The 27,217-nt window shown below is 36.4% G+C and overlaps 4 protein-coding genes across 12 annotated transcripts in view; 2 read left to right on the top strand and 2 right to left on the bottom strand.

Moving 5' to 3' along the window:
• LOC142977848 (rho guanine nucleotide exchange factor 10) overlaps positions 1-5,292 on the top strand; it is a 34,524-nt gene extending 29,232 nt beyond the window's left edge. For all 5 annotated transcript variants that reach the window (XM_076121949.1, XM_076121948.1, XM_076121947.1 and 2 more), the window contains 5 exons: positions 43-241; positions 535-767; positions 1,001-1,258; positions 1,437-1,613; positions 1,705-5,292. In XM_076121949.1, coding sequence (XP_075978064.1) covers positions 43-241; positions 535-767; positions 1,001-1,258; positions 1,437-1,613; positions 1,705-3,330 — 2,493 coding nt within the window. In that variant the 3' untranslated portion in view covers positions 3,331-5,292. The remainder of the gene's footprint in view (positions 1-42; positions 242-534; positions 768-1,000; positions 1,259-1,436; positions 1,614-1,704) is intronic.
• Positions 1-10,436, bottom strand: part of LOC142977851 (uncharacterized) — a 99,074-nt gene extending 88,638 nt beyond the window's left edge. The window contains exons 1-4 of one of the 3 annotated variants that reach the window (XM_076121958.1): positions 10,278-10,422; positions 7,985-8,114; positions 7,595-7,811; positions 6,983-6,998 (exon numbers count right to left, since the gene is read on the bottom strand). In XM_076121958.1, coding sequence (XP_075978073.1) covers positions 6,988-6,998; positions 7,595-7,811; positions 7,985-8,114; positions 10,278-10,306 — 387 coding nt within the window. In that variant the 5' untranslated portion in view covers positions 10,307-10,422 and the 3' untranslated portion in view covers positions 6,983-6,987. Of the gene's footprint in view, positions 1-5,679; positions 5,734-5,902; positions 6,120-6,418; positions 6,576-6,782; positions 6,999-7,594; positions 7,812-7,984; positions 8,115-10,277 lie in introns of those variants that run through there. The other 2 variants (XM_076121956.1, XM_076121957.1) reach the window with 2 other exon arrangements.
• Chchd2 (Coiled-coil-helix-coiled-coil-helix domain containing 2) lies at positions 8,546-9,919 on the bottom strand. The gene is made up of 3 exons (XM_076121939.1): positions 9,760-9,919; positions 9,536-9,674; positions 8,546-9,155 (listed from the first exon to the last, which is right to left on the bottom strand). The coding sequence occupies exons 1-3, from the start codon at positions 9,804-9,806 to the stop codon at positions 8,907-8,909; spliced, it is 435 nt and encodes a 144-aa protein (XP_075978054.1). The 5' UTR covers positions 9,807-9,919; the 3' UTR covers positions 8,546-8,906.
• Positions 10,437-11,164: 728 nt separating the features above from the next.
• The window catches only part of LOC142978044 (transducin beta-like protein 2), a 52,962-nt gene continuing 36,909 nt past the window's right edge, over positions 11,165-27,217 (top strand). Inside the window, exons 1-2 of one of the 3 annotated variants that reach the window (XM_076122279.1) lie at positions 11,165-11,483; positions 14,881-15,081. In XM_076122279.1, the coding sequence (XP_075978394.1) occupies positions 11,333-11,483; positions 14,881-15,081 (352 nt within the window). In that variant the 5' untranslated portion in view covers positions 11,165-11,332. Of the gene's footprint in view, positions 11,484-11,575; positions 11,704-14,880; positions 15,082-27,217 lie in introns of those variants that run through there. The other 2 variants (XM_076122278.1, XM_076122280.1) reach the window with 2 other exon arrangements.

Consider the following 27,217-nt stretch of genomic DNA (forward strand, 5'->3'; position numbering starts at 1 on the left):
CGTAGGTAAAACAAAACTAATTTAACTAATAATGTTTAACAGGAATTCAACCAATCGGGTGGGCTATCGAAGTGCAAGCCGCGGCGACTGCTGCTGCTGAATGACCTAGTGGTGTGTGTGTCGGTGGGCGCGGGCAGTGATGACGCCGAGCGGCTCGGCCTCAAGTGGGCACACCCAGTGCAGGACGTCGAAGTGCTTGATACTGGCACCTCGCCCACACTCAGTAGAGTGCTCGCACAAGGTACATATAACTATAACTAGTATAGTAATTTCACTGTGTGGTTACGCAAAATCAGGATACTTTCGGTATTAGGGTACTCAGATTTGCTAGAAAACATAAATTATTAAATTTGTTTACGCGTATATTATTATGTCCGTATTATGTTTTTTTTTTAACTATCTTTCGAAAAAGGTAGGTATTCTACTTTCATTTACTCAGACTGTACTAGGGGAAAGGAAGAGAATTACACAACTTAAACTACACTTTTAAGCCAGGAACGGGGCAATCTGATGTTAACATAAATGTCCCTGCAGGTATGAACCGCAGCGGCAGCCTGCGCTCGACGTCGAGCGGCGCGACCGGCGCGACCAGCGCCACGAGCGCGTCGGCGGGCGACTCGCTGTGCAGCGAGATGTCGGCGCTCATGCACGACTACGAGACCGTGAGCCGCATGGCCGACCTGGCCGCCTCGCTGCGCATGCCCTACCCCGAGGTGGCGCCCGACACCTTCCGCGCGCTGCTGCAGAACATACAGCGCAGCATACAGGTACCACTTCCTCTTGTTCTCGTTATAACTAATAGTTAACCATTTCTATCCTTTCCACGATTGTGAACAAGAGGTTTTGTACTCCCGTGATTTTTTTGTCGTATTGGTGTGATCCGAGTTGACCTAACCGACCGAATGTTTTAGAATAGGAAGTTTAAAATTGTTCTGGATTTACACCTCCAGCAATTTATATTGCTGTAACTTTAACATTTATATTATTTTTGTCACATTAGAAAAAAGACGACGAGATGGCGTGGGTGGACTCATGCTGCCTGCAGCTAACAATACGTGGTCGCGAAGAGCCGCTGACGTTCCGAGCGAGTGAGCCGGGGGCGCGCCTGGCGTGGGCCACGGAACTGCGCCTGGCACAGCTTGCGCAGGCCTCCGCCAACTCGCCCGCCTGGAGGTTACCGGCGCAACTTGCACCGGCTCATAAAATGCCGCTCTTCGTCGCCGCCACGCCTGTCTACTCTTCTCGACAACTCACCGAGGTAAGCAAACGATGAGAACTATTAATGTATATGACTTTTCTTCCTAATTAATTTGTCGTAAACCGTAATTCTTTACTTCATTAGAAACAATGGATTATCTTTTTAAAGCACAATAAAGTTTATAACTATACGTGTTAGTACGTTACGACTGTGTTACTAAATTTATGTTGTACGTTAGGTCCGGTGCGGGTGTTTCTACACGTCTTGTGGCGGCGGTCGCGGCGCGTCCCTGCGGCGGGCCCGCTCGCTGCTGTGGGTGAGCGCGGCGGGCGCCACCGACAGCCACGTGGCCGTCCTCACGCACCGCGCCGCCAAGCTCAAGACGCTCGTCACTCTCGACCTGCCCGACACTAAGGTAAAATACCACTTTGTATAATCTCTCAAACATGTAAAGCTTTTGGTTCTATCCTAGCATCTCTTCTCATCAATCCGTTCTGCCTCTCCAGGTAACCTCGATGGAGTATGCGCGTGGTGTGCGACAAGTGACGACGTTATGCGGCGACACCGTGTGGCTCGGCACCGATGACAGGAAAATCATCATATTTTCAGCCATTGAACCCGAGAAGCAAGAGAAATTGACTGAAGTGCCAACCGTAGCGTCGATAACACAAATACGGTATCATTGTGACGCCATGTTCGTGGGACTCGTGAACGGCCGCGTATCAGTGTACAGGAGAAATCATGACGACTCTTGGGCCCTGCAGGAACCACTCGCGATAGAGTTAGGTGACAAACCGGTCCACTGCGTGCTGCCAGTAGACGGTATCATCTACGCGACGTGCGCACGGCGCGTGTTCGCTATAAACGCACTCACCGCCGAAATCATGCGTATACTCGACCTGAAAGGTGATGGTGACAGATCTGTAAAGTATCTGGCACATTCAGGTGTCGGACTCTGGACTGCATTTTCGGATTCGACCTACGTGAGCTTGTATCACGCTGAGACTTTCGAACATCTGCAGAACATTGACATCGCCGCGGATGTGGCGAAGACTATTGGAGCTAGAGAAGGAAGCAAGCCGGCTTATATATCCGCCTTGATGGCCGGACAAGGGTTGCTGTGGGTCGGCACGACTGCAGGCGTCACCGTGACCGTCCCGTTGCCCAAACTGGAAGGTCTTCCATTGATTGGAGGTCATATCGCTGCGTCGTACCACGCACACGCAGGACCCGTTTCCTTCTTGCTCTCGCTTTTACCCGAAAGCAAAGACGTTGACGTGAACACTGTACGTCGGAACCTGTCAAACGCTCGCGCTCTCGCCGACACCGTCACTTTGCAGGAATTCAAAGAAGAAGACGGGAAAGAGGACCATGAAAAACCAAAACTCGAGCGACGGACGTCTGAAGACGCCAGCCCCTACCGACCGCAGCGTGTTCAATCCGCTGTAGTGCGGCGAAAGAAACCGGGAGACGTTCGTTTGAGTAAAACGCTACCAAAATGTGCTAACCTGAATGCGTGCGACGTGTACGGACTCTACGGAGATTTGATGTTCGTGAAAGATTGCGTCGGGGAGGCGGATGTGAGCGGATCTGGCGGCGAAGCATTGCGACGAAGCGACCCAGAGCTGGCCGCGATACCCTTCCGTGTGAGTACGCTCGACAGACGATTACGAATGCGCGCCGGTCGCCCGCGATCTCTCGATTTATCTAGTTGGTCGGTGGACTCGCGCGCCTCCAGTCTCTGTACGTCATCCGGTAGCGAAGAATCTATGGCACTCCGAGGAGTTTCGCGAACTAGTTCAGGGGCGTCGGGTGCCGCCGCACTCGCTCCTATCGCAGTCTCTACTCCGGACTCGAGTTCAGGGAAATCGAGTGCCTCCGAACGATCGTCGTCGAGGGCCGAAGCGACGGGCGTCGAGGTTCGAGTGGAGGCGAGGAACGCGGCGCGAAGCTTACGCGGCGCGGACTACGTGGTGGGCGAGAGCGCGGCGCGGCGCTCCGTGCTCACGGTGGTGGGCGGCCGCGGCTACGTGGACTGGCGCCAGACGGCCGACGCCGCCGAGCGACCCGCGCCCGCCGCCGAGCCCAACCCGAAGGACGCTCACCTCATTCTCTGGGAGATGCGATTGTGACCCTTTATCGAAACTAAATCTCGGGCGTTTGCGTGATCTTTGTCTTGCGTCGTTTCGACTGACGCTGGGTATCTGATCAGCGATTTACGTGTCATATTTAATTTGTCGATGGCCTGTATATATATTGCTAGTATGTAGCCGTTAGGATATTACGTAAATTACGGATATGATAGAACACTAGCACGTTCGTTGTTAGCGTTGCACTGAAATTCGATGTGTGCGAACGTATACATTTGTAAATTATGCGAAGCTTTAAATTATTTTTTGAAGTTGGGGCTTTGATCCGCTGGCTCGACGTTTACATTGGTTTTTATTCACTTAAGAAGTGGTGCATTATTTTGTGATCCTCTATTGAATGTTATTAAAAATCATAAATGTTATAAAAATAGGTGCGTTATATATAACTGTAAATATTTATCGTCACGTGATGACAGTGCCTAAATTTTCACGTACTAGTGCTAATAGTTCACGGTAATAATACTAACCGCTAAACACATCAACATCACAATGACAAATTAACTTGGAATCATTAAGTAACATATTCAGTGATCCACATTACCAGCTGCTGGTATTGAGTTGCTTTATATCTTAGTTGCAAGTCGTTAGTGAATTCGAAATAACCCGACCAAAGTTTTGTCTGAGTATTAGGCTCTTTGTAATATATACCTTCTATTTGTTGTTTGATAATATATACAGGAGTTATTATAATATATACTATGTACATTGATATTGTTAATTCAGAAGTCAATATGACCGTTCACTGGTCAACTATTTTTCCGTAATGCTGTTTCAAGATGTCAATACAAATATAATTCGAATAGTCCTACGCGATTAATGTCTACAAGTCATCTAAATTCAAATAATCACGCAGTATGTAATACATATCGTGAAAATACCGACCGCCTTTGTTTTAGAATATGTAATTTTAATATTGATTGGTATCAATATACAAAATTCCAGTAACATATAATTAGTTTGTCATGTTTAACATTACTAATTATATTTTTAGTTTCGGATGTAAATTGGTTTGCATAACAATTAACATAACGTATGATTATGGTGGCCTTAATACTTGAAAATTTCCAGTGTATGATTTGTATAGCATTTGTTTAAGCTTTATTGTTAGACATATTAATGTCGCTTTAAGAATTAGACTGATTTAGCTAAGCGTTAAAATGTACTGTTAATGGAATATTAGCGATTAAGATAAACGACATTTGAAACTTTCTTTGTGCACTTTCAACTAGTAATGCTAGTGTTAACTACATTGCAGCTACAATGCACATTTTAAAATCGAACGAAAATCCTCACTCTTGATTCGAATATTTTGTTAAAATACTATAGTATTATTGATGATGTTATATTGTCTACAATCTGTTATACGTAGTTTCTATTCCATCTTTAATGTTGCTCACTTTTGTCAGTTAACAAGGATTATATCTTCCCATTACATGTTATATCTTCAACAGTTGATTTGTCTATTCAAGTCTATTAAAGTTTATTGTTACTGTGTGATTTGGTCAGTAGTATCACAAAACAAGTATCTATTTGTTTTGGACACCCAAAGAATTTCATTATTAAGTCAGGCATTACAGTTTTATCTGAATGAACTCACGGGAAAATTTAATGTGCCAAATTGTAAAATATCAGATATCTACTTATTATTTTATGTACATAAATTATGTACATAGTTCAGAGGTATATCATATGACACGCCTTTCATGCCTCATGTATTGAGCACAAATTAAATAAATTCTTTTTTATTATACCACTACATGAGAAATGAAATGCATCAATATTAATTTAATTATTTATGTAAATACTGGAATGTGAAACAAAATCTCGAATAAACTCGTTGAAACTGTTTGTTTAACTAAACAATTGGGAATTATTTATGCTGCAAAACGTCACAAGTGTACTTTTGTGTAAATAAATTTTAAGTTTATACATATACACACTGTATTTATTGTTTTATTGATGCTTTCCTGCTACAGGCTAGTCTATAAGCCCAAACCAAAACGTAAGTCACTAACATTATGAGAGCGAAAGTGTCTGATTAATACACTTTCACGGCGAAATTACTGATCCGATTTTCATTATATTTAGCATGGAGTTGCAAGTAGTTGAAGACGGGTCAAGTGCTGCGAATCAGCTGCAGATTATTAGCTGTCATATATTATTATTCTACTAATTCTGGTTGTTTGATCTACCAACTTCCCAGGGGTAATCTGAATTGTTTTAGCAATTGATAAACTGACAGGTACTAAACCTTTGCATTTTTAGGGGTTATTAGTGTAGGTGTGTATGAAATGAAAAATGCGCTTATTCAAATTAATTTATTAAAATTATTCTGGTTTCATGTGCGAATTTGGATTTGACCTTGTTTGTAGGGTTAGGGTATATCTGAAACAGAAAAAGTTTTGTAAGCAGTGAAGGTACATGTTGTAAAATGTGACCTAACACAATAAAATTGCGTAATAAAAAAGTTATAACGAGTTAAACTTGGCAGTCCGTTGTATTCGATGTAGGTACAACTTTTAGGCTATCTGCAAATATATCCCTACAAACTTACGGTTGCGTCGCTTGCACTCTCGCAGCGCTTCGTTGAATTCCTGACATTCTTGCAAGTTCTCGTGGTTGGTAGCGCAGCTCAAGAACTGTGATATTTCGTACGCGCAGGGACCACTGGGCTCTTGCGCAAAGTTATAGTTCTGCGGTAACACGCTCACTACTTCCTCACGCCGACGACCGCCGAATAAGCCAGATATTGCTTCGCCTGCTACGTGACCCTAGAAACACCAGAAAAATCATTAAGTACTTGACATAGAATCAAAAAAAAACAGTAGGTAGGTATACTTTTTACGCTCTATCATCGATTCAGAGTGAATAGGTACTGCAAATCGTAAAAGCGAAAAGTTAAAACAACCTGAATGCAGATCACGAGTTCTCGAGTTAGATTCCCGAGTTAAGCAAATTGCTATTGGGCATTTCTAATTTAAGGCTATACTTTAATAAGAGCCGGGAACCTATATAGGTATGTTTAGATGATAGCAGTTAAGATTAGCAGTTGGTAATTTGGTATCCATACCACTGTGGTCCCCACAGCAACGCCTCCGGCAACAGCGGCAGCGTCTCTGAACATGGACCGTCCAGGTGTAGTAGTAGTCGTAGTGGGAGTATGCGCTGGTGGTGGCGAGTACGCCCTTTTAGAATACGGTGGAGGTGATGATCGGCCTCCACTCCCACTGGTTCAAATAATATGAAATGTTAGGATCAGTGTACATGTATTAACAGCATTTCGCAGCTGTATCTGAATGTGACTTATGTGACATTGATTACGGGGCCTGACTTATCTACAGAGTGAATACCTCCATAATCATCTTATGGACTTATGACTAGCTTTATACCACAGAATAAAGTAGTATGTAGCAATGGTAGTTAGGTACATTATGTGGATTAGGTGCAATGGTAACCAGGTAAGTTGTTATGAGGATTGGCTTGTTTCTCAGACCAAGACACTTGGTAGTCTGATAACGGGGCTTATGGTTCAGTGACGAGAAATGAAAAGCAAAGATAAAAAGTTGATGTTTTATTTCAAACGGCTATTGATTGTGCTGGTTGTCTGGTTGATATTTTGCGTGGTAAGGTCGTGGACGGTTATGGTATACCTGAAACAACATTGAAAAGTATGTTAACGAGTTATTCCACTTGGGAAGAACTGGATCCGTAGCAAGCAGATCATGTAAGAAAATCGATTTTGGATCCGCCCTAGCAGTGGCATAACGTATCTTAAGACAACCACAGTGGCCCGTGGCTAACTATTTTGGAATAGGTAAATAAGATAAGAGAAAATCTGATAATGGCTATCTCGGGTTGGTTGCCCCCTTATATTGATAAGATTCAGTTATATTTGCCACCCTGTAGATCCAACGAATAAACTGAATGGTTTTAACTTTTATCTACCTGCTAAAGGCATGTTGCTTGGGAGGAGACCATTGCAGTGGGACAGTAATGAGTTAAAAAAAAAGGATAGGCGTGTTGGCAAATGGCGAAGTATTTGCTCTAATTCATAATTAATCACCTTTTAAATTAGTTTTATACCACTCTATTATAGCCAATTTCTTAAGAAAAATGGTGAGATAAGTTCCTGTGTTTACAACGCAAAAAGTTAGTGATATACGCAAACAACAAAAATTTGGCAACAATAACGCTTCGAGAAACTACTTTATTATGACTGAACATTTAAAATTAAAATCATACGCACGGTTGATACGCTTGCATTCTTTGAGCGCCTCATTGAAAGCGGCGCACTCTTCCAAGTTTTGACGATTAGCAGCGCAATTTAGGAACTGCGATATTTCGTAGGCGCAAGGACCAGTAGGTTCATGGTTAAAGTCATAGTTTCGTGGCAGTATTTGCTCTACTTCACGTCTTCGGCCGCCGCCAAACAGACTCGTTATTGCTTCACCTGCCACGTGACCCTTAAAATACCAATATGTTATGATAAGTGAAACGTAGATATACAATAAGCTTAGATAACTTTATAAATTTTTAGCTGAAAAGAAAATAAAATAGGCAGTCTCAATTTCTTAAGTCTTAAACACTCAATTTTGATCGATTAACAGATTTATATGATTAATATAAGTATTCATACCATTGTTGTGCCGACAGTCACACCTCCCGCAACCGCAGCGGCATCTTTGAACAATGACCGCCTCGGAGGAGTAACAACCATAGGGGGGGTATGCGCCGGCGCATGTTGGTACCTTCGTTGGTTACCCCCACTGTATTTGAATGTCCACGTTAGAAATAAAAAGAAACAATTGTCGAATAAAATAATACTGCCTTAACCAATCAAATTCAGCCATAGCCTTTCATTTATTTGCAATTACAAGTAGTTTATTGTATAGGCATGAGTATCATCTTATCATATTATAAGTATGGGCCAAACTTTGTTTGATTATAGCAAAACCATTTAATTATTTTAATAGGTAAGTACTCTCTGGGTCTGCGCTTTGAGCCTCCACAACAAGACATTTTTCGTTTTTGAGCAGATAGAACCAACCCTAGAGTTAAACTGGTTGGAGCCTGCAATGTAATCAGATAGTTAACAATACCATACAATTTGTTGAGCTAGAGAACTTTATTGAAGTAGGTGGTTACTTTTGCAGGCTCTATGGGTATATAATTCATCATAGTAAATGAAACAATAGAATAGGTTTTTTTTGTATTTTATAATTTTTTTATTGTACTAAAAGTTACATAAAACAAAAAGATAAATTGAGTCTATAGAATTCTACATCACAATAAATCGTCTTAAATAATAAAATAAAAGCACTATAAATTTGCTAATGTTCTAAGGAAATCATATTTCCTCCGTTGTAGTCAGTGATAGTAACTACTAGGAAGGCGCCGACTTAAGAATTTCATGTAAAATATTTTAATGTCAAGTAAACCAACTGAAACCACCTTGTGGACACATTTTCTACATAATTTGGTAAAAGAATTTTGAAATATAGTATAAATCATGATGATTTAATTTTCGGATGGCACCTTTGGAATAACAGTTGTAAAATTTAAATATGGTTGTTGACTTTGCACTGGCGTAGAGCCTCATTAAAGCCCTCACAGAGTGAGAGGTCGTGCTGCTGTTGAGCACACTCAATGAACTGCTTAATCTCCCAAGCACAAGGTCCCTGAGGTGGCTGGTTCTGGTACTGGTTGTATGTCTGAGCTGCTGGTGCAGGTGCTTGCTGTTGCTGTGCAGGCTCACTGCTGCTGCCACCACTGAACATGCCAGTTAAAGCACTGCCGGCCATATGACCCTGCAACCAAAGAAAAATAACTATGACGCAAATATTTTCCACATTGTAAACAGAGAATATCTTCAGGGAACTTGTAAATAAACAGGCCATAGACTGCGTAATTTGAATGTCACGCCAATAATGAAACATGCAATCGCAATATTTATTGTGCAAAATATCAATTGATGTAAACAAAAAGCCATGAATCATGATAACGTCACGATAACATGTGACCGTCTGCATATCACTTGGAGTCATGCCAAACTTATTGAAACTGTAAAAGAAGCAAAATGAAATATCACTTGAAGAAGATCGCGAACATTTATCTACTTCGACACTTCGACTAACCTGTAGAGGTTAGGGTCAACTATATGTTTACATTACGTAATAAATTTACGCACCACTGCCGATCCGACAGCTACACCACCAGCGGTGGCTGCCATCTGTCCGAACAGGGACGGCTGCTGAGGCTGTGCCATGACTGGAGCCGGAGCAGCGGGAGGAGCATGAGCTGGCACATTGCTCGGTGGAGGAGCAGCCCTAAAAACAATGATCGCAATTAGGTTATATCCACATGATGAAATAATAAAGATCAATATTTTTTTCATAATTAGCAATTACTTACCGTCGCGGAGGTGCAGGAGGAGGACTTGATCGTCCACGTCGAGGCATATTTTAGATATTTCTTTAAAACTTTGGTAACACGTAAACCCTTGTTGTAAGATCAACACTTCCAATAAAACTGACACTTAGCTGTCAAATCTAACACTTTTATGCCAACTGAATAAAAATAATTCTTCTAGAAATTTTAAATTTAGAACACTATAGCTTTCTCGCTCTTTCATTTCCGTGCGTCACTTTTAGAATGAGACAACGAATGTCAATGCAGCCAACATTTAAAAATTCTTACCCTTTAGATGCGTTCATTTTTTAAAATTGATTTACCTTCCAAATTGAATAATAATCAAATGCGAGCTAATTAAAACTTACATACCGCAATAGTAATAATAATCGAACTTATTTTCTAACTTATGATAACATTTATATTTTATCTTACTTTTTTAACACTTTAGTTTTAAAAATACCTGTATACTACTATTGTTATAAAATTTTAGTAAAATTAGTCGGTGGAATCCCACTTACCTGCGGCTTCTACTACGGCCGAACGGCATATTATTATTTAGAAAATTGTAAAAAAAATAACTTTAGTGTTTCATGTCACGCTTACTATTATATTTTCTTTCTTTTTGATATTTTCGATTATAGAGTACATCTATAATTTTCTACGCCAGCCAGTGTCAATGTCAGGGCATTCTTCATTGAGACTGTTATTGTTTCCGGGTAACTTTAAACTTTATTGATTTGTCCGTGATAAATTGCAACTAGGGCTTCCAATCCCGCACCCAATTTTCATTCTCGTTACTTGTGGCCCTTGTGGGATTTAAAATTTTGGATCCAGTGAAATTTCGTAATTTGCGGAAATGAAAAATTTTAATCTATTCTGGATATTTAAAACAGCATACATAACAAACATTGTTTGAATTATGCACGTATTTTGTACGTAACTTTTTTATATAGTAATAAGTTAAAATATTATCCTAATAATAACCACTTGAAACAAATGTTTCACGAGAATATATTTTTTTTATCTATGAAATTATCAAGAATCTAGTCATCTGCATCAGTAATTTCTAGATAATGAATGCAAGTCTTCCTCTATTTGTGTTTTTAAGATATCTTATGTCCACTCAGATAATAAATAAGCGATGAGATTTGTGCTCTGCGCGGCGTTGAGATAAGAGATTAAAAATCCAATCTTTCAGTCTATACTCAGGTCATCGAAAACCGCCGCTAGCTGACATCGGAAATATATTATGTATCTATTAGAAATATTACATTTTATAGTAAGTATTCCTAAAATGACGATCCTAATGATTTCTACCTCATATTTCATTCTTGTTATGACATTTGTAAAGCACGTCACTATCACACGACTCGACAGCGACGTCACAGCCCAGCCGGCCGGGCAGCTCGAGGAATGATTTGCCATAAATGATTCATTCATTGAAGTCGATCAGTTCAGTCAAGTTAGGGTATCTGTGGTTAGTTATTGTGACTTTGTGACCGCGTGATCGTAGCTGTCGTGATTTTCGATTCTGTGTCTATTTTAACGTTTTCGTAAAGAATTTTGAGTGAAAATGGGCGATATTCAAGCCGGTCAAAACTTAAACGTATTCCTTATGGGAGGAATTACAATATTTTTATGTGTAATATTACATTTTGCCTACAAGATAGTTTTTAAAGGCAAGAAAAAGGAAGCACTAAAACATGAAATTGAGAGCGATTCAGGTGAGTAAAATGCAGTAAGAATATATGAAATAAAAGAGTATAAATCATCAATTGATACCATTACGTTTAGTATGTGGACGGCACTCGTATGTAAGGTATAATTAGTGTGTAAACTGAACCACACTTATTTGTAACTGGTCGAATCTCTTGCGGTTTTTGTGCGATGTGAACGGACGAAGATATAACTGTATACGAAGAATGCAGCTGACACACTTCGTATGTATGTGTTCTTTAGATTATTCTCAGATAGATGTATTGCCTATTCCTAGTTTATTTTCCTATCGATTTTTATAACTCGTTAGTTCATAATATTGCATGCTCTTGGGTGGAATACGGTGGGACACCAACATGTGATGATAAAAATTTAAGGCATCTCAAACTCAATATTTTCATTTAAATTAATTATTTAGGATAATCACAAAAATAACGACAAAAGACCACTTTTCAGTAGAATGATAATCGTGCAGAAAGTACTCATAAATTTAATGTACAATGTAAATAAAAAAAATATAAAATTCCCGCCAAAAATATATTTCGTAGTTTAGTGTGAACTGAATTGAAGTTGACTTCAAAATTGTATCTTGTACTTGACAATAGCTGTGTGTTTGATAGGAAAATAATAATTTATTATTCCTTGTTAATATAAACCAGGAAAATACCAACTTCCATAAGATCTATTAACCTTTCATCTTTACAGTAGGTACCTACCTATGAAAATATTTGAATTGGTACCTACTTACAATGTACAACTCAACCATTTTTTTGATAGTTCTATATTTATTTTTAGTAAGTACATGGACAGCAATAAAAATGTACACAACTGGAGTTATAATACTTTGCCTCTATTGGCTTAAAAAACCAATTAAATTACATTTGAAATATTTTTAAATGAATGAGGAAGATCTCAATTTTAGAGAGTAAAATCAATATGCATAATATAGGAGCACATCATCCAGTTACCTATAAAATAGACAGTAGCCAATAGGAATTAATTTATAAAAAGTTTTTAGGCCTTTAGTGTAATTTTTATTAAGGCTTTAAAATATTGTTGTTGTTTTCAACAATTTGACATTCACCATGCTAATGTGGTAGTTCATTATGTTTTAATTCACCGTAACATGACACTTAGCATCTGAACAAATATTGTTGAATAAAGCAGCATTACTGAGGACTTGGCTCAAGAGTTAAATAATGAGACTGAATTTGTTTATTAAATGAATCATTTATGTTAATGTTATAAGTTTTGTTTGACTGTTCTGGTAACATTTATATTTTCCACCTGTTTTCTGTTAATAGATTCATTTATGTGGACCACCTGTCTATGTTTTGATAGTAAATGCATCAAGTAGTAAACAACAGTGCCACATATTTTTATCAAGGGGCTGGCTGATTAATTTTACTTACACTTTTCCTCAAAGCTTTAAGAATAATACATACTTATAATAATATCTAAAAAAAGTAGGGGAATTAAGGCAAATGATTAGGTAAATAACACTGAAATACAGCAGTGTTCAAACTTTCAAGACTTATATAATATCCCCCAGCAAAATGCAGTGAACTGAACAAGACAATAATTTAAACAGTTCTGCACACAAAAATAACACTACAGTCTTGTTTCAGTGTGCAGCTTGCTTGTCACACTTTCTCTTGCCAGTTAAAGTGAACATTATCTTACATAAGAAGCTTTAAGTCTCATACTTTCCAGTCTCTAAAATGTCTATAAAATTATTATCATTGATTTCGCTCACGTTTGATGCTATACTTACGACCTGAGTCATTATAGTATTATTTCCATCAGTTAATAAAAACGAATACAGCGTATTTTTAACATAAACCAACAAAGCGTTACGGCTGTCGATTAAACAGCCGATTTCCACTGATAGTAGTTAATATACATTATATTAAATTGTGTAGAAATCGCCTAACGTCAGCTATCGAAAAAATAAATTACATTTTACTGCAGACGGTTTCAATAGTGGTATCACGCGGCCCACCATCTGGCGCCAGCTGCAACGCAATCGCAACATGCGTGCGACTACAAAAAAAAGCTTTACAATGAAAAACTTAGCTTTCTATGGAATCGCGACTGGTTTCCGCTGTATTCTTTAAAGACGTGTCTGTTATAATACCTGAAACATAACAAAAGTTACGTTCTTAACAATGGCCTTTAACGTCTTTCAAAATCGCTTATTTTTCACACGGTATTTGAATATTTTTTATAGCTAAAACAATAATCTCATTACCTATACTCGTTGCTCTGAATACTACACGTCATAATTAAAAAAAAAACTGCTCCTTGAAATGAAACAATGAAGCGAATTCAAAATATTTTTTATGATGTTCTCGGTTCCACGAAAACCGTGCAGTGGTATGAGCATGTCTGACTAATCGTGAATCATTTAAGATGTTAATATAAATATAAGAGATAGGTATATGTATAATCAGTTAGTCAGATTAGGTTTGAGAATCGGTTTTTTGGCAAATATAACTTCTCAATAATCTATTTTCCTCTTGAAAAATTACCTGGCCAAAGGATAATGTCGATCAATCATAGCTTCGGTATTGATTTAATATAAAGACCCATCTCTTCGAAATCCTTTCAATATTTTCCTATAGTGACTAGCTTAGTTTCTTATAAAGAAGAAGTTTGGTAACACATGGAAGTAGTTTTTATTGTGTGGGTAAAGAGTAACAATACATTAATCACGCTCACGCTTCAACAATGACGCTACGTAACTGACATCATCTCATCGAATTCCTACATGAAACAAATATTTTACGATATAACGAAAAAGGCTATTGACATGTATCACATAACCATATATATAACATGCCTAAATATATGCATATATCTATCTACTTTTCATACAGGATATTAAAATGTATCAAAAAGCTAGGTATGTCCGTTAGTCATGACTATCTAACTGTATTTTTTTGTAAGCATCATGTCAACCTACTTCCAATTTAATGCGTTATGTGGCTGTGCTTATTATTTTGTTTTGAATCGTTATTAAAATGTACAGTTTTGAGAGTTCACTCATAACTTCAGGATTAATGGATTTGAAATATATTACGATATTCCAATGCACATATTTACAATAGATGTTGTTTGTTGTTGCGAATGTTGTTTATTTAACGTTAGACAGAAAAGAACTGAAAGAGCGACTGAAAAGTCGTCATTTAAACTAACAAAAACACTGTATAATAATGATATTACAGGTCTACAACCCCAAATGCAAGCACCTCTTAATTTTTATTACTAAAATACTACTTATACACCTATTATTTTTTTGTCATTGAAGCGACGGTAGAGTGCAAAAATCTTAAGTTCATTACCCTTTCTAAGCCGTGCGAACCGCCGTTCATTTATAAATAATCGCTAATACTTGTATTTTAGGAGCTCCCGTCGAAGAAACGAATTCCGAAACTACCGTGACTGAATCCCGTGCCAGCGGGAAATCGAAGAAACGCGCCCCATGGAAAGGAAAATCAGAATTCAGTCACCCATGGCTGCTCAAGAACCTCAAGGGACACCCGGGCACTGTTCTATTAGTAGACTTCTCTGCGAATGGCAAGTTCATGGCCGCTACCTGTGATGGTAAGTTTCTTTACGTCTCATTGTAACTAATATACATTCTTTGCTAAGAATGTCTGTTAATTACATTACTAAAGCAATGGCCACTCATTTTATTCAACAAAAACATTTAGAATACCAAATTATTTAAAGAACGTTATGTTTGCTTGTGTTGTTTGTTAAGTCTAGCGAACCATCCAGCTATAGCGTACTTTAAATATTTGAATACTGATTATTTCAAATTTGTCGTGAATGAGGAGACCATTACTAGAAACTATAAACAGTGTATGTAGATTTTAGAATGAAAGTGTAACTGTACTCCAGAAAAAAACTCACAAATATTTATATTTCCCAGCATATTTGAATAGATATGTACGTAATACATTTTGCAATTGTAATTCGAATCTGCATACTGCTTATATTTTCTTGATATGCGCGTGTACATATTATTTTTACGATATATAATGAATCTAAATCTAGTGACACAGGCGTCAATGCAGTATTTTATTTAAATGTGTAAAAAACTAAATGTTCTATCACAATTATCTTAATCACTGTTTCGCTAGATTTAGTATTACATAAATGTTATAGTCATGGTCGAATCTTAATTTCACCAAGTTAAAAATAATGCAATTAATTAAATTTAATAGCTAGTCGGGGGCAATGTTTTGTTTGTAATTTTCAATAACAAGTGGGACTTTATCAAATGCTTGGCTTGCTGAAGTTGAGACTAACGATCGAGTAACAATAGTTGTAAATACTTGGGCATACTGTTTTCAATCATAATATTGAGTTGCTGAATCAATGCTAAAGTTATTTATTGCACTAAATGCTCCGTAACGAATTTGTAATTATGTAGAGACCAGTATGTACCATCTTTATCAATCGTAGCTTATCGTGCAGCCATTAGATTAGTTTTGATTTGTACGATAGTATTTTTGAATCGTTTTGTATAGTGGAAACATCCGGGATGTTCGGTGTCACTTGGCGACAGTCGATGGCGGTTGTTTAATGGCTGGACGAGGAAGCGACGCTCGTGGTTCCGCTCAAGACCTCGCGCGTTTTTGTCCCACTCCGCTACGCCACTGTTATGTGTAATTTGGAGGTCCGCCGGTCGAAGTCACTCCCAAGGCTGTTTGCACACTGGAATTATCCAGAATAACTATTAAATCATTTTCGCATCAAACGTTGCATAATCTGCATCGAATATCCGATTTACCAATCGAGTGAAAGGCATCAACAGAATGAAGCTGATTACGAATTCTAATTCAAAACTAGCATGATGTTTTAGTGTAATCGAATCTTGTTAATAGAACACTTCATTGATTAGAAGTGCTTCAGTAACTTCCCGTGCTTCAGTTTAAGTGACAGATAACGATTATTTAATATTATGCGTAGTTGTACTGAAACATGTTAATTATAAATTAACCTATGTATAAATAACATACATAGTAGCTATTCACATACATTTTATTATAATAATGAACTGGATATTTTTAACTATTAGTAGGTAAATCTTATCAAAATGTCTGATTTGATTATGATAATTCTAAAATTAACTCTCGTATTACGTTTTTCAATTACCAGGTGAATAATTTGAAGCATTTGATTAATGATATTAATTCTCATCACTTGCTCGGTTATTTGATCAAGTGTAATATAAAACCGTAGAAGCTGTTTTGTTTCATTCCCATACTCTTTAGGAAATGTAATGTGATAATAAGCTACCGGAACGGTTTCTACTTAAACATGCAATTATGTAATGCATTTTGTTCTGACGTTTGTTTATGTGAAGCTCGAAATACTGGACACATTAGTGTTTATGAATTAAGTTTATGATTGGAACATTAATTTCGAACGAGGAACAAATTTGAAGGCCGATTTAGATGTTTTGTAGCCAACAATATTATAAAAATTCATCCGTAACATTACGCAAGTTACGGAATGAATTTAGCGATGTAACACTAAGAATCACTGAGCAGATCGTCTTTTGTATTGTGAGAAAATCCGTGTAAAAATCAGTTTCCCGCTCTAGTTGTCATTAGTAGATATTGGCCGTGTAGCGGGCAGGGCTCCGGTGACGCAGCGATAAGCCTCTACTAACCGGACTGATCGCAGTGATAGTGAGGTCGCTCACCTCGCCAAAACGTCTGCGACCCTGTTCCGCAGGCTTTGTTTACAAACGAACTAGGTCAAACTATTATTACAACTATACAATTAACACATCGCGTTATATCGTGTCACTCACGTTTTTGTAGCATTTACAGGCCCCTTACTTGTGAATACTCTACATTCGCTACTCTGACTCTGATTGAGCACTTCAAATCTCAAGTGTGCAGATCTTATCAGTGTGTACGTCTTGAGACATAATGCGACTAAGTAGATACAATATGCATCTACTACGAAGGTTGATATATCTATGTGAAAAAATAATGCTTAATAAACTCATTATAAAAATATGAGATGAAAACTTAGTTTCTGATGTGTGTTCAAACAAACTAGTAAGTAGAAACATTACAGTGAATTTAAAACTACTCGCTCATAGTTGGTCGCACATGTTCGCAAGAAGTGAATTACATTACATAATTTATAAACAGAAACACACGCAATGACAACAAGATGCTGAATAATGGTAATGATTGCTAGCGGGCCGTAATAGCCGGGGCCGGAAGCGTTTGGTACTCTTAAGTATATGTTCGTACTCTATACTCATATTTTCGGGACTATATTCGTAATAACTATGATATTGTATACTCTACTAAACACAATACTTATTTAAATATGGAACGGGCTAAAGTACTTAAATTAGCATTCTCATCGGACGTCTTTTAAATCAGGTTTGTGTACTATTTTAACCAAGAGCCAAATAAAATCACTACCGTAATTATTAATTCAGAATACTGTAAAATTCTTGTTTTAGCTGATATCATCATTAATATCGCAATTTTATAATTAAGTACGTATACAATAAGGAAGAAATTAGCCGCTAATTTCGATAACAATTAGATAGTAATTAGAGGCTATTATTATTATAATATAAACAATACAGTTATATTATACAATGCCATATGTTTTCTAGAGAATTCTGTGAGCTAGATTTAAAACTGATTGTAGGAGAGAATCAATGACACTGACAATGAAGATCGATGATCGCAACGAGCGGTTTGCAGATAAGTAATTGTAAATCTATTTTCGTAGCGGAACAATAGCTGATGTTTTGTGTACAGTAAAGTACAAAATAAAAGTGTCGTTATGGTCCGTGGATGTGGCGGCGAGGACGCTCGCCCTAGGTCGCTCCATGGTCACGCTTCACGCGTCATCGCACGTTGTATAAGCCACACTACACCCGATCCGTGACTACACTACCTCGTGAGCTGTGTAAACTAATCGCGAGCACAGGACACGTAACCCTTACAAATAAATATAACCATACCTCACGCTTCCTGGTACATAACTCACATTGAAACTGGTAGCGAGCCCGCTTCCCATTAATCTTAAATCAAATGAAGATTCATATTAGATATTTTTTATGTAAATTCATTCAATTAGATATAGTAAATTCATGTAGTAATATGCAAGTCATCAAGATTATCGACCTATATTCATGAGGAAACCCACCATGACGAGCTATAGTTAGCAACTCTTATAAATATTGATAAGCAGATACGAACAGCACAAAGAGGTAAATGCTTCAACGAAAAACATATTTGTGTCTCCTAATAGTCAGGAAACAATAATAATTATTAATGTCTCATTATTTCAAACTTAATGGATTTTATTATCCATATAAATTGACCCTATGTTCTATAAAAGGCTTTGTTTTTATTTGATACATATATAAAAATTGGTTAATAATTTTTCGTTTCTGTCGTGACGTATTGTAAAAAAATATTCAAAACCGCTTGTCAATGTAAAACAGGCAGCGTACAATTTACTAAAAATAGTACTCTACATACGTTTATATACTATACATACGAACCATCTGATATAATTTAAAATAATCACCTGGCCAAATATATGGTTTCCGTCTTTAAGCTACTTGTTATGGGAGGCCTTTTGCATCGTTATGTCTATCTTCTGTGTGGAGACAATTATTATTATTTCCTTGGTAAAGCAACTTTGAAAAATGACCATTTGTGTAAAAAGTTTCCTTGACAGAGATTTAATAAACTATAACCAAATATTAAGTTAATCAATAGACATAGAAGTAAACGCGAATGAGAATGACATAGCGCTATTTTCCTTTAGTAGAGTTTTGTTATCCCAGAGATATTAAACAAACCAATGTTTACTCATTTGTAAATGTATTGAACTCATAATAAAAATGTTCTATTTCTGTGAGATAACAATGCGTTATCTAATATTGTGCGAATGTAACAATGAGTGTGTTCAATCATCAAGTCATCCCATCACTCGACATGACGTAGAGTCTCAAAATAAACGACATTCGCATCCGTTGCAACCGTGTATTTGTTCCAATACAACCGCTCTACTAGTTCACACATTACGTATTGTAACTTGACATAACGAGTAGGTAATAATTGTGATAATAACTTAAATATATCAGTCTATTTTCTTTTTTGCGAACTACGTATATTTGTATTAGATGATAAGAATTATCGTGGTCGCGTAGTTTGGCCTTGGATCACTTTATAACACTTCCTAGTTACCCAGTGCTCGTCTCTTTTGCACAGTATAGCTCTATACTCTATACAATAATAATGTAGAACGTTGGTTTGATAAACTTTATGAATATCCCATTAACCGTGACAAATGTGATAGCAATGTTACAATCATTGCAATCTAGTGTCGAGTTCCTGTTATAAATATATTTTCGATTTCCCCTTCAGATATAGCCTTTATGAATGTTTTTGTTTTGATAAAGTTGTATATTATTTCACGTCTTGGTCTATAGTCCAAATATTTATCTTTTGGTAGAAATCACTTAGTAACTAGGTGTACGTCAGCTTTTCGTGTATTACATCAGTGTGGTGCAAGATTATATTAAACAAGTGTAATTTATAAGATATGCCTTGACCGATTTTTGTAAATTAATGTGTCCCTAAATGTCGTGTTTTATTTTATTGGAGGAATGTACTGCGTAGCTACTGAAGAGTTTTCTGTGTCTATAAGTATAATAAGTCCTCCGAATGCTACATATATTAATTATAAGTAATTGTATTAATATCTCTCGTTTGGATTCACTTAATTGTCGAGTTCACATTGCTTCGTTAAACATAATACTATACAAATTATGATTTCGTAACTGACTTTTTACGTAACTGTTATGCATACAGTACCTTTAAATATCAGTATAATGCAGAACATGGTAATGTTTTGCTTACATATACATTCATGTATGTATGTTATGTGCATAATTGCTTGTTCGTGCAAAATACAGTAAGTTAAAACAAACATGATGTAATACTCATATAAACAAACTAGCTATATGTCTCATGTTTCAAAAAATACTTCTTTCTTTGCTTTGGAACCGCAACCGTGTTATGTTATGCATTTGTGTTACTCAAGTTTCGTAATGAACTTTATTTGTACTTATTCCTTGTTTTCTAGCAGTGCTTGTGCACGCGATAGCTTGTAATAGTACTAATAGTGAATACATCGATTTCCTTCAACCAGTGGTGTGAAAACAGTAGAAAGGAAGGTGTATAATGTATATGAAAATAGAAATCTGTTAGACGAGACAACTCAGCGGTGACTTGGCACTCTTATTCTCTCGGTACACAAACCAATTCAAACGTTAAGAATACAATGGGCTATTAAATTATACGACAGGCTGCATGACCGAGTTGTCAGACACGGCAGGCGACGTCGCCGACCTCTGAAACGGCCGCTTAAAGCTATCGTGATGTAGTACCTCCTTGTGGAGCCTTCTGGGTGGGATCGGGGCCATAGACAACATTTTTCTTGAATATCAGATAAGTGCAGATTTACATACGCACTGGTAAAATAAGGATTTCGCTTCTGACCAGTTCTTAAACGAGTAGTTACGGTTAATTATGGGAATTTCTTCTAATTCAATGGAATCTAGATAGGTACATTCGATTCAGAACCGGAGGACTGCCTTGACATCGTTGCTCGGTATCATCCAATAGAGCAATTGCTAGTTAGTGGATTCTTATTAGCTGTTTTATAAAACGTTTATGTTTCATTCAGACTTGTATAATATGACTGTTGAATATTCATATTTTCATAATTAACCTCCACTGAAAATTCCTTCTGGTTTACATAAATCTATAAAATGAAGATTGACTTAACCTTGCCACGTTTGTTTGTTACCGTCGCAGACAATTACTATAACACAAATGGAAGTAATAATGGCACGTTTTAGCTTGACTTTAAACTTAAGTAGGTTCGTCAAAATAGAGGAAAAATGGTAACATCCTTTAGTGTTATGTTTGTTGTGTCATAGTAGTAGTAAATGTTAGAAATATTTTAATAACAGTAAACAAATTGCATACCTGTATTCATGACAAATACATTTGACCGTATTTTTTAATTCAACAATATGGTAAATCATGTATTTATCCGTTTTCGTAATAAAATATACTATTTATCCGTATTATAAAAGAATCATCGCGTTATCTTAAAAATGAAGTGCTTAACAATTCGCTTATCAAAACTAAGTTTGAACCGCGTTTTCGTGGGAAAACCAAACGTTAAAATTAAGTAACATCATTATTATCTATACAATGTAAGGTTTCTACACAAATTGTATTGATAAGTTTCCGATCACATAGCGCTAAAATACTCACGATAAAAGATTATAACGTGCTTCCTAAACGTTTTACGTTCTTCGTGTTACCAGCGGTTGATAACACAAGTTAATTGTGATGTAATGTCGTAATTAGTTAGAACTTGTGGCTTTATGTGCAAAGCAAACATGTGGCTATTAAAGTAACCGTTTACTTTGTTAGTCTTGTCGTGAAGCATTGTCTCTTGTGTTTGTCCATCTGCGAATATTTTGTACAGTCGGTGTTTCGATCGATTTAATTAATCTAATTATAAATTATTAACATACTTTATTTAAGAACTCTGGTAGTGCGAATGCTAATTTGTTATTGAAGTCAAAATGTAGGTAATAAAATTATAATAACGTGATATTATTATTCGATCACTGTATTTAAAACATGACAAGTAACAATATAAGCAGTTGGAAATCAAAATTTGTCGTTAAATATAATTTGCGTAGCCATACTGTTTAGAAAATATAAATTATTGGCAGTAATAATGCATCTAGTAGCTATAAAATACGCAACAGAAAGTTAGCAGTTTCCTCTAGGCCGCACCTATTCCAACCTGGTAAACAACTCGATATCTGTTTCTCTCAAGTAAATTGTTTTATTTAATTGTATCGAAATACTTATATTATTCAATAAAAAAACTATAAATTGATCAACTGACTTGATACAGCTGTTATTAAATTCGTGTCACGATGACAGCCTTTGCCATTTTGATCGTATTTCCTGCCACCCGGTATGAGTATTTCTTTTATCAATGTTACGACATCGGCATCATTCGTCGGCTATGAACTGTAAAAACTGTACTTCATCCAGTTTCCCGTGGCGTTTACATCATTTAAAACTGTTGTGTAGTTTTCTAGGAAAGCTTACGATTGCGTCATACAATAGGCATCGTGCGTCTGTTTCGTTCATCGATCAAATTAAGCAAATTTTCCAATGGAAAGTTTTTGGCATCTCTCATTATTTTGCTGCCAAATTTGTGTTGAAAGTTTTCTGATTTTGGCAGCTCTGTTCTAGCTAGTAAATATTTTTTTATTTCGTCTGTGACTTATTATACTAGAAGCTTATAAGGCAACGACTTTATACACTAAAAATCATAAATGTAGATTGTTAAAATGTAGGTGATATGTAAAAAAAAGTAGAGTAATTGTAAAGTTATATTAAAAGAATTATAGAAGGAGCACCAAGAATTCATAGACTTTTTATTGCCTAAAATTAAAAAATAATAAGACTATTTTTCGAATTTATTATATTAATTCAATAGTATTTAATGGTTTGCTTATTGAACCAATAAATAACAAACTTAATTTGTTATTATTTAACTATGTATATTTGCGGACTACACATGACTTTCCAGTTTATTAACTTAACTTTATTATTGTCTGGGGGGTCAAAGAACTGGTTATTAATAATAATCTATTTGCCTCATGGCTCATTTCGTAAGCCATGACTCAGACTAACAGTTAATACCTTCCAATTGTTATTGATCTAATCTAGTTAATTTTTGTATTCCTAAGTTCAATATCTATAAAAAAATCTATTTATCTGATGTTTGCACTCAACGTAATTATAATTTGCACAACATTGAATAATAAGATATTTATTGAAGCGTACATCGAATTATCTGTAGTATAAATAATGAACATTGAACAGTTTGTGACGAACTTTTAACCTCTGACCACGGTCTTGGAATTTTTTGTGTCAAATAATTCCTTACTTAAACAAAAAAAAGGAGAATTAAGGTTTCATCTGAAAGACAATACTTAATACGGGTAGCATCCGTCTGTCGTTCGTACGATTTCCCTAGGCTTACTTCGCAATTTCAATAAGGCTTCTTATAAAGGATAGAGATCTAGATCTCAAGTTTAAGGTTTTATTTATGGTATGGTTGAAACACTGTGTTTTAGTAAATGAATTGATAAGATATGATAACACATTCGAAGCATCCATTAGCTCGTTATGTCTACACATCTTAGAAAATGTATTTTATGCTAATAAAGTATTTGCGTAGATATATTCTTTGAAAACTCTGCATTCGATTATGTATCGTCATTGTCACCTTGTTTATTTTAAATTTTCCAAAAAGCCTTGCCAGCATATTTGTTTAATTTAATACGTTTGTCACGCACTTGTTAAATTGTCTCATCTTATTTGTTTCTGTATAATAATAAACCGACGTTTAGTGAGTGGTACGAATACAGGTTTGTGTATCTGTATGGTTATAAGCATTGTCTTTATGAGATCAGCGATGACGGCGCCTCTAAGGTCACCGCATAGATATAGGCCTCGCTGACGTTATGTACTTTAATTGGATTTTTTCATCTTTACAGTCTCAAAAATTAGTACTTTTTACCACTCGTTTACACCGATCAGGGTCATAACTTGTTAAGTACTAGCATGCTCATGGTTACGATTTTATTAAGTTTTCGTGAACATTATATCATTCGCTCTTTTACTGTTTTCCTTTTGCTGTTTGCTATGTGCAAAAAGGTAGAAGATGCTCGAACGGTCAGGCCGGTAAATAACTTAATACATGTATGGATTATTTTATGGGATTACCCAAGCATGTTATCTATCAGTTTCCGTAAAAAATGCGTCAGTGTTTTTTCCAATCATAAGGATTTTTTTATCCTAAACATAAAATGTTTGAACTCGGAAAGTATTATCCAGATTGTGTCACTGGGTAATGCGCATTTACTTGCTCTGATATCAACCTCACCTATATTCTGAACTGTCCTATCGTATTATAAGTACGCAATTTTATTATATCAGTAGAATTGTTTATACTTATCGCTAGACACGAGTTATTATTTTCTGAATAAACAAGCTGAAGAATTAGGGTACTGTGCTGAAGATAATTAAGATATCATTACTTTTATCTCGTCGCTTTTATAGAGTTACATCAGGAAGACAAAAATCAACCTATATACGTTAGGTTTTAGTGTCGACGTTATCGCAAAGACAGAAATCCTCTCATTTGTATGTATTGCCAGACTGTGACCTTCCATTGTTAGTTTCTGTAAATAGGAGGTGTTTAGTACGCGGACATGTTAATTCGGCTTGCACGAACAATGTTTCCGTGGATGCTGCGCCAGCATAGTTTGAAAGCGAAAGGTGATATTTTTGAACAAAAGTTTTGTTGGCGAAGCGGATGCGGACTCATGAGAAGTTCCGCTTAGCGACAACAATAAAATATTATGAAAGCGTAGCAGTTGTTTTGGCGACATCACTGCGCCAATATCAGCCTGATAAACGTGTTATAAAATATTACGACCCATGTTTATATATATTTTTATTTGTAAACATTGCTTGTGATATAATCCCGAAGTCGGATAAAGTGATATAATGTATGCGCGCGGCGCTCCGGACTACTTTCTCTTGAATTCGGTCGCGAAAGTTGTCTCTCAGCGCACTTTCTATAGTTCAGTGAGTGTTGTGCCTTCATATTACTAAAACAATATTATATATTTTAGATTTTTTATATGAGGTAATTTCTCGTTAGCATGAACTTTAAAATTATTTTGTTCTAGATTAAATCGTAGTACTATGCGATTATCAATGATATAAGTAATATCTTTACGCGAATTCCATAGTATTGATAATGATTCTTTGCATGATATGGTTACATTTATCATTCACACACATTTACAGATGTGTGACTAATTCATGGCATTCGATTGGTACACCACTTAGTTGTCAGTGATAATGTTCGAGGATACTACAAATAATTTTATTACGTGTACTTACAGATATTTCCTTATTGTTCGGTTTGATTAACGCTGCTGATGTTGGAAAGCTAGGTGAAATGCCTCGCCGACTAGGTGCAGAGCGAGTATAACTAAACAAGTAGAGCCACTTTCACCCTCGTTGCATCTAAGCCAACTATACGCATAAACTTCTAAATGCAATTCAGTGATTGATGTGTTTCTGAAAGCAGACTGTAGTGTATGTACACTACATTAAGTAGTAAATTGACTTAATCGGAAAATAAATGTGTTTAGATGACGGAAAATTAAAACAAATTAATTTGTAACACTCGAAATTAATCAAGTATCGTGAATATAGTATTGTTCGTGTTAGCCAATCGGGTGATGTTGAGTCGTTGCTCGGAACCACGTGGTGTGCATAAATATTGCGCTCGCTGCGAACCACGCGGTGCGCGTATCGAGTAAATACATGTGTACTACATAGTATACGTTTAGGTATAATTACTTTTTAGCATATCGCGCGGTACTCAATGAACTTATCTTAATTGCATTATCGGTATGAAATGTGGATACTATGAGCTCAAGTGCGTTAAGTACATTTCTTTATATCGCTTCGGTCAATTATGTTGGTGTAAACAAAACATTTTCTAGTACCTACCATTGAACATAAAATTATGTCAAAGCTAGTAGTAAAAATCAAAACAACTGTGATGTTTTCAGTGATGAATACCGCCATCTAGTAGCAAAGTGCGGATTCTTGTACTTTGGCCTCGCGGCCACTTGTTTGTAATTCTTAACTCATGCAATAGATGGCGCGACGTTTGCTGAAATTTTTAATAACTTGGGTTCATTCAGCAGCACGATTTGTGTTTAAAAAATGTAGTATTCTCTAGTGTAATATATTAAATAGTTTAACTATTTTTATTACTACATTGATAATAATTTCGATTTTTCAAAAAGAACAGTTTCTCATTAAAAAAAATTAGATAGAGTAGTAGAGCTTTAAGTTTTTGCAGATTTTAATTGTTATCTACTTGGAGTTGAAAATAGATGACTGATATAAATTGGTATCTAAACGTTCACCTAGTCCATTACTTTTTTTACAATGAACATGTCGACTAATTGTCAAATCCAAGGGCGATAGATTTTACAAAAACTAGGAAAAGAGTAAACGTCGAGGTCTTTTGTCTCCAAACAGCGTCGTCACCCCAAGAGTGCGGAAGGTCCTCGGTAGTAACCTTGGTTTCATGCACATTTACACCGACAACTTCAATTTTAGAGTTATTGTATTTACTTTAATGGCAGGGTGAAGAACCTTAGCCCAAGACGCCCTCGACTGTGGTGACTTAACCGTACAACCTGTACGTACCTTCTTATAAATTTTTCAATTGATTATCTGTTACTGTATTGATAATTGGTGTAGTAGATGGAAGGGTTTGCCGAAATTATATATGAGTATCATATGCGATCGGAAAACAACTTTTTAGTTTTCTTTAAACGCATATTTTTTAATTGCAGGCCTGAATTTGAAATTGTGCCTGATAGAAGGGTAATGACAAATCTACTGCATGGATGACTAATAAAATGTGAGTTAAATTTCCTCTGGGTAAAACTTTGGTTTGATATCGTCTCTATATGGCTCTGCATTGGCTTTTCAATATTATTTCCTGCGGTCATCATAATTTAGAACAC

Source organism: Anticarsia gemmatalis, chromosome 13 (assembly GCF_050436995.1).
Source record: "Anticarsia gemmatalis isolate Benzon Research Colony breed Stoneville strain chromosome 13, ilAntGemm2 primary, whole genome shotgun sequence".
Classification (NCBI taxonomy): domain Eukaryota; kingdom Metazoa; phylum Arthropoda; class Insecta; order Lepidoptera; family Erebidae; genus Anticarsia; species Anticarsia gemmatalis.